General features: G+C 33.5%; 1 protein-coding gene across 1 annotated transcript; it reads right to left on the bottom strand.

Moving 5' to 3' along the window:
- Positions 1 to 630: 630 nt before the first annotated feature.
- On the bottom strand, positions 631 to 2,595 carry LOC145132840 (cytochrome P450 CYP736A12-like). Its single transcript, XM_079067778.1, has 2 exons — positions 1,858 to 2,595; positions 631 to 1,528 (listed from the first exon to the last, which is right to left on the bottom strand). The coding sequence occupies exons 1-2, from the start codon at positions 2,530 to 2,532 to the stop codon at positions 701 to 703; spliced, it is 1,503 nt and encodes a 500-aa protein (XP_078923904.1). The 5' UTR covers positions 2,533 to 2,595; the 3' UTR covers positions 631 to 700.
- Positions 2,596 to 8,019: the final 5,424 nt, after the last annotated feature.

Genomic DNA, 8,019 nt, shown 5'->3' with positions numbered 1-8,019 from the left:
TGAGGATTCAAATCTCGTTATGGACAATTAATTAGTTTAGGGGTAGGATTTAGAAGATGTTTATGTTAACCTTTAAAAAAATATTAAATAAAAAGATTATAATAATAATAATAATAATAATAATAATAATAATAATAATCCCGGAGACTTATTGAACAGATTAATTGCCATCATCATGAGGTGCTTGTGTTAAAGCCTACAAACCAAAACAACAAAACATCTCACAAAAATAAATTATGAAACTCTTTAATTTGTGTGACATTTCATGGAGAAGTAAAATTCACTCGCCACCAACAAACAAATAACCAATTCATAATATGCATGGATCGGGTATCGATTATATTTTTATATAAAAAATACCCGAACTATCCTAAACCTGAATATTTTATATATATCTGATTAACATCCCTAACAATAAGATTACCTTATCATCCATTGGCTTTATTGTTCAGTTATGTCCTTTATCAATATTATGCATGAAAATTACTTCACACAGTAAAAAATTCAATCAATTCATGAAGCCAAACATTCATTCAAACACATGTCATTTTTCATAGGTAGATGCATATACTAAACTCTATACACATAAACACATGAAACATTACAAAATGAAGGGTTCAAACTTAAGCAATCCTAAAGTTTGTTTCCTTCATTTATTTTGATTGTCAAGTGTCTTGAACTAACTCCGAGGACTTCTTCCTCAAGTGCGGTATATTGGAATAGCTAATAAGGGCATAATACGAGGAATAGTTAAACCAAACTTTTCATTCATATCCAGATCACTTGGTGACATTCCATTTGGTAGTTTCCATTCAAAGCAATGTACCATATTAGCAATCACTAAACCAACAGTCAATAACCCCAAATTCATTCCAGGACATCCTCTTCTTCCTATGCCAAATTGTATAAGCTCACAATCAGCCCCACGAAAATCAATATCTTTGTCAAGAAACCTCTCTGGAAGAAATTCATCCCAATTTTCAGACCAAACCTTTGGGTCACGTCCAAATGCCCAATAATTTATAATAACACGACTCTTCTTGGGTATATTGTAACCATTAATTATGATATCTTCCATAGATTCATGCGGAATCAATAATGGAGAGACGGGATAAAGCCGAAAAGTCTCTTTAACTACCATATGCAAGTAAGTTAGCTTTGTCAAATCTGTTTCTTCAACCTTTTTTTTATCTCCTATCACAGTCTTTAGTTCTTTTTGGAGCTCGTTCATCACTCTAGGGTGTTTGATAAGTGCAGCTAATATCCATTCAATTGAAGTTTTTACAGTGTCACGAGCCCCAGCTACCATTTCAAGTAAAATGGCCTTCATGCTAGACCTATCAATCGTATATGATAGCTCATCATGGGTATTTGAATATCGTTGCTTTAGTGACATCAATATGTCAATGAAATCCATTTCATCAGGCCTTTGAGAAGCGATAAGACTGTTTTCTTCATGCTCATTTATCAATGTCTCGAGCATTTCGTCAATGTCTTTTTTTAACGACTTAAATCGTTTAGTTAAGCCCTGCAAATTCAGAACATGAAAAATGGATCAGGATCTTTGATATATTTATAACTCAAAGCAACTATGAAAGTCCAATCATGTTTAGAATGTATGAAATTCACGATTTTGATGTATTAGCTTTTTAAAATGTTGTTATCCTATAAAGAAACATATGTTACATTAGTATTTTACTATCGTTTAATCTATAACTCTGACATATTAGCATAAAGCCAATGTCTAATTCGATTAGTAAACATGCATATTAGTGAACACATGTTTTTTGTGTATTAAATAAAAATATCTCTATGAACTTTTGGCAATATTGAGGTCAAGATTATGAAATTACGCACCTGAAGGTCAAACGGAGCTAATATCGGCACATAGTCTGCCAAATTGAAGGCACCTGCTATTTCCATGGTCTCGTCAAGTACGCCCTTGAAAATAGACTTATCATTATTTTTCTGACCAAAAATCATCCTACACGTCATGCCTTCAACCAACGCACCTACAGCCTCATCCAAATCCACCACCTTACGCTCCATTGATGCAACCTTCATCTCCTCCACCATCAACCTAATCTCATCCCTTCTCATCCCTGCAAAAGAATGAACTTTCATAACATTAAGCAGTTCCAAGGTACAAAACTTTCTCACACTACGCCAGTATGGTCCATATTCCGTAAGTGTCATTCCCTTGCTTCCATAAGATAGGTACTTTGCAGCTTCTGTATTGGGACGAGAAGCAAAAATGGCGTCATGTGTTCCGAGGAAGAGTTTAGCAGCTTCCGGTGAAGAGATTATCACAGATTGGATGGACCCAAGGTGGATGGACATGATCGGACCATACTTTTGGGAGAGCTTGTGGAGGTCGCGATGTGGGAGGTTTCCTAATAAGTGGAGGCTTCCGATGATTGGTAAGGGTATGGGGCCTGGTGGTAGTTTTCTACGGCGGACATGAGTTGACCACCATTGACAAAACATGATTCCGGTGAGAACTAGGAGTATTGCAAGTGCAAAGGAATGCATCGTACGTCAAGCCACTTGTTTAAGCTTCTATGGTACAGATTAGCTTTATGATATAGATTATAAATAGACAGCTTGGGTTGATGTATAAATCTTTTTTTGGCATCTTATTGTTTGTAATTTTGCATAGCTTCCTACTTATGGGATTAATCTCCACGTCCTTGCAAATCAACTTCCAAAGTGATTATTTAACTAACCCATGCATGGTCAATGAGCATGTGGTCCTTGTTCTTTTCAATCACTTTTTATAATACTATTACACTATTATATTATTGTATTATCATATTAATATTCTTTTTATATATATTTACTAATTAAAGGAATTGATTTTTATTAATTTGTTATTTTATAAATGTATTTATTTATATGATTATATACAATAGTGGTTTTCTTTTTGTTCCACAAAGAAATCTAAGTTAAGAGTATTCTCATTGGAGTTTAATTTATAATTTATTATTATATTTTTATTGTTCACATATTATCATAAAACATATACTCCCTCCGTCCCAAAATTATTGTCTACAGACAAAAAATACATAGATTAAGAAAAACAATCATTAGTTTTGTCCTTTTGAATAAAATGACTCTCTTGTCCTTTTCTAAAACCAATGAGAAATGTGCGTTTGTAATTATTCAAGTTTACTTTATTAAATGTTAGGGGTAATATGGTAAAAGTGTATATCTATTTTTGGTAGTGGACAATAATTTTGGGACAAACTAAAATAGTAAGATGGACAATAATTTTGGGACGGATGGAGTATTTTATTATTGGCCATTCAATATATATTGAATGGTTAATATATTTCTATCATTATTTTTGTCAAATCATTATTTTATTAAGTTTGACATCTAATTAAATTATTTCTCTAATGATAAACTTTTTTTCAATAGCATTTTTATGAACCTATTGATCCCTATCTATCTAAAATATATTCCATAAAACCTCCTTAATTAGTTATTCATTTATTAAACACATCAATTTTAATACAAAATATTTTAAATAAATATTATCACTAGAGATTAATATATAAGTGTCTCATAAATAAAAACTATGATAAAAACAAAGAATTAATTAAAGAAATAAAGAATATTTAAAGTTATAATATAATTAAAGGAGAAAGGGTAGGTACTTGTTTAAGCTTCTCTGGTACAGATTATCTTTGTTATACAGATGTATATATATATAGCTTAGGTTTATGGACTTTTTGGTTTCTTCTTAGCGTTTTGCTGATTAAAACCTTATTGGCATCTTCAATCGTAAGCATGTATATATGTAAATTGTATCACTTGTCCACCTATACTCCCTTCTAAGTTCTACCTACCATATATACGAGCCAGGTTTATTCAAGTTATTCTATTAGCTTGTTTATGCAAGAAAAGCTGGCATCATATATCACCAGCCCTTTCAAAGTCAATGATCACCTTGGTTGTTTTATATATATATATATATATATATATATATATATATATATATATATATATATATATATATATATTGGTTTTTCTTGTGAAAGTGGGACATCCAAAATTGAATTCTATAAAATTAGAATTTGGATCAACTTCAATGTTTTATACCAAATAATCATCATTATATCATTATGCATGCCACTTAATGGTGGTCCAGAGAGAACATTGATTTTTTATATTATTTTCTATTACACCGTTACATTGTTGCATTATTGTAGGTTTGTAATATTATTATATTGTTATCTTTTCACATTTATTAGTTCATTTGATTTTTTTTAGGGTAAATTACACAAATCGACCCTCGTGCACATGTCAGAAAGCATGTTTAGTCCCTATTTTCAAAAATTAACTCGGACCGTTCCTCATTTCGTTAAAAGTTGCACGCTTCATCCCTTGTTAGTTTAAATTTGCACGTTTCATCCTTTGTGATACATAAAAAGACTATAATACCCTTTTCTTTTTCTTTTTCATTTATTTTTAACATTTTTTATATTTTTAATTATTAAAAATTATTTCAATTATTTTTCCATTTTGTTGAATAACATTTGACCTCCACCGGTAATCTACACCACCACCGGAAAAATGAATCACCACCGCCACCCCTCACCGGAAAATGGAGCACCACGGCCACCCCTCACTTCATCCCACCCACTCCTTCGTTTAAATATCGAATGTTTCACTGAAAATAACCACAAACAACCAACCATTTACTGTTAACACCACCACAACCTCTATCGAGAAACCCACCTACAAATCTAGAAAGAATAATCAGGGCAAATTAGGAAGGAAGAATCATGGCATGGAAATGTTTAATTTGAAATCAGTAAAGGATTTAGATTTCTTAAATTGAAAGCAGATCTGATTCAGTGAACCTCCAAATATGATTCGATACCAGGGAGATGGCAAGAGGGGTTGTAAACCTGTACTTCATCTAATTCGTTGTTTATCAATTTCTTACCCCTTAACCTCCAATTCGTTGTCTTCTTCACTTCATAAGAAGAAAGATATGCATCTGGTGATCGATTAGAGTGAGAAGAATAAGGTTGTATCTGTGTTGAGACTTGTTGTGGGTATAAACACGCAAAATCCAAACCGGAGGTTATGGTGGTGGTTGCGATTTGTAGAGAAAAACAGGTTGCATTATTCTCCTTCTTATGCCCTAACTAAAACCTTGAACATCCGTCTTCGGAAATCTGTGGATGGTACATCACATTGGCCTCGATTGAATTGATTTCTTACCCTAACCTCATCATCTCATATCTGTAAACCCTTCGTCTTCTCCGATGAGCATCAAAAAAACCCTCCGATTTTGCACCCTTTTTCTCTTATAGACCCGATTTCTAGGTGTGTGGTCGCCAACGTAGTTGCAGAATACATGATGTCACACCCCCAAACCAAGGATGGCGGAAACGTCCGGTGGTGGAGGACTTCATGTATTGTATCACAACAACGAATATAATAGTGCTCAAAGTAAATACAACCATCATAAATATAATTGAAAAGGTTACACCATGGAATAAGTTTACATGTTTCAAAATCAATTACATTATGATGACAAAATGAAGCGTTTGACGATTTATCGTCCCATCCTCAAAATGCTGTTGGTTTTCCTGTTTCACTGATTTCCTGAGAATACAAGTAGTTTTGAAAAAGTGTCAACAATTAAGTTGGTGAGTTCATAAGAGTTTGTTTGAGAAAGAAACCGTTTTCCTTGTAAAAGCGACAAAGTATGTTTCCAGAAAATCCAATATTTTCTTTATTAAGTGAAATGAATGCTTCTATGTTATGCGATAATGAACCCTAGAAAGGCCCATAGATTTCTTTCTATAATCGCCCAGTGTATATAAGTTATATAAAATTTAAGTTAAATAAACCGTCGAATATAATGGGTCTGCCCTAGGTCCACAACCAAACAAGGAACAGGAAGTAAGGCGGGCCCACCAATTCTAAGTCGATTATGACTAGATTCTTATATAACTCTAGCATATACACTTAGCAATTATAGCTGAAGTCTAACAATTCTAGATGAAATATAGTTTTAACAGAGATATGATTCCAAAGAAAATCCTATATTTTCCTTATAAAAGTTATGTGGTCCTAAATCCCAGGACCGGAAATAACCAAGTATTTTCCATACTTAAAGATATAAAAGTGGTTTTAAATCGGCATAAACTCGTTTAGTTTAGAAGTAAAACCCTTTTTTAAAGTAGAAGTTTCCACGTAAACTTAAAAGATTGTTAACTACCTATGTGAGTCGCTATAACCATACTATGACGAGAAATAACCTGCACAACGTTTTTCAGACGTTAAGATACTATGACTCTTGTCACCCGTAGACCTGCAGGTCCCACTGTAGCTAGCAGCAAGGTGTGGGGTGTCAAACCCAATATAGATCTTGTTGGCTTTTAGTATACTACAACATCCTATGGTGCACATACAACCCTAAATACCTTGGATCTATGTTTTCTCTATTATACATGCAAATGGTTTCCAAGGCATTAAACCTATAACTAGCATGCATTTGACATAAACCATATAATATACTAGTTAGGGAAACATACCTTTTATGTGGCTTGAAGTCTTGATGTATTTGGCCTTAAGAGCTTAGCACCAATAGTATGAAATGCCTCAGATGGAATCACAACACACCTAGGACAAAGGTGGCTCTTGAGAGAGAATTCCATGCACCAAAACACCTCCATATTTCTCTAAGAAAAGAAGTGGTGATTTTGGCTATGGAGTAACCTATTTATATGTAGGATTCCAAGGGTCATGGGTATAACCCATAATCCATACCCATGGGTTTTATGATCCATGGTTCATGTGGCCCAACTCCTTATGTATCCATACATAAACTTGGTCCAACATGGATCATAAGCCCAACACATATAAATATAACTAATTATCATAATTAGTCCCCATAGATTTAATTAGTCTCTTTTGATCACTAAATTAATTCCAAATTAATTCTTGATCGATACTAATTAAAACATATGATTTCATATTAATATATTATAACTTATAATATATTAATAAACCATAAATAACCTTCTCTCAAAAGTCCATCCTAACAAATTGTCCTGATGATATGCAACCCAAATAGACCATGCTACTCTCGGGTCAAGTACATACCAATAATAGTTATGGGCTTAGACATCTAATCCAACAGTCTCCCACTTGGATAAGTCTAAAACTATTATTGCAAGTACGACTTCATAACCCGACTAGCAATCGTAGCTCTTAAAGCCGCTGTTGAACTCTGAACAAATCAATGACGCGTCCATTAGATAAGGGATCATATATTCCTCCATTCTAGATATCATATGGACTGAGACATGGATTATAATCATTCTCTCTGTCCATTTGTTGTTTCCCGATTTTCGATTTATGATGACTGACTGATTGAACAAATCAAATCAGTCGTGGCTTGGCCAAGCACTCACATGTGTCATCGCTAAATCATCGAGGGGCCCACAGATATCGCTTTTATCCCGAAGGTAAAAGGAATGGATAAACTTCGACTCATATGGCTTGTTCTACTACTTGTTGAATCATACACAAAGGCACGTGTTATAACATCGAGTTACCAAATGCGATTTCGTGCAATCAATGTATAACCAACTCATAGTAACAACTCATATCTCTAGGTTTGAAGAATATAAGATATTATCGTCTCATGATCACTCGTGATAAAATCCATGAAGTGATTCAAATGAGCGCGTGTTGAATCCAATACTCAGAACTTATGAGCACTCATGAGTGTTGTAGCACCACTTTGTCCACCAACTTGGACCTCTACAAACCAACCCATGACAGTCTTGATTCATATCTACTTCCAACATATGACCGACTGTGGATGGTTTGAATAACTTAATCATTCAGGAAGAGCGACTTAGTTATTCTGGAAGTCAAAACATGCAAAGTGAAACACAAGAATAAATGAATCAAATATGGTATCAAAACCCTATGAATATAAATAAACACTTTTATTTATCACCATACTGATTACTCATTATTCATTGT

The sequence above is a fragment of the Lactuca virosa genome, chromosome 8 (genome assembly GCF_052849685.1).
Source record: "Lactuca virosa cultivar CGN04683 chromosome 8, Lactuca_virosa_CGN04683_v6, whole genome shotgun sequence".
NCBI classification, from domain to species: Eukaryota; Viridiplantae; Streptophyta; class Magnoliopsida; order Asterales; family Asteraceae; genus Lactuca; species Lactuca virosa.
Note: the sequence above shows the minus strand (reverse complement) of the source record. Positions and strands in the feature narration are given on the sequence as shown.

Bases quoted from the DNA above. Each gene is read 5' to 3' on its own strand.
- LOC145132840 (XM_079067778.1), bottom strand. From the start codon at position 2,532: ATGCATTCCTTTGCACTTGCAATACTCCTAGTTCTCACCGGAATCATG. The intron at 1,529-1,857 runs GTGCGTAATTTC...CTGAATTTGCAG, and splicing joins TAGCTCCGTTTGACCTTCAG to GGCTTAACTAAACGATTTAA.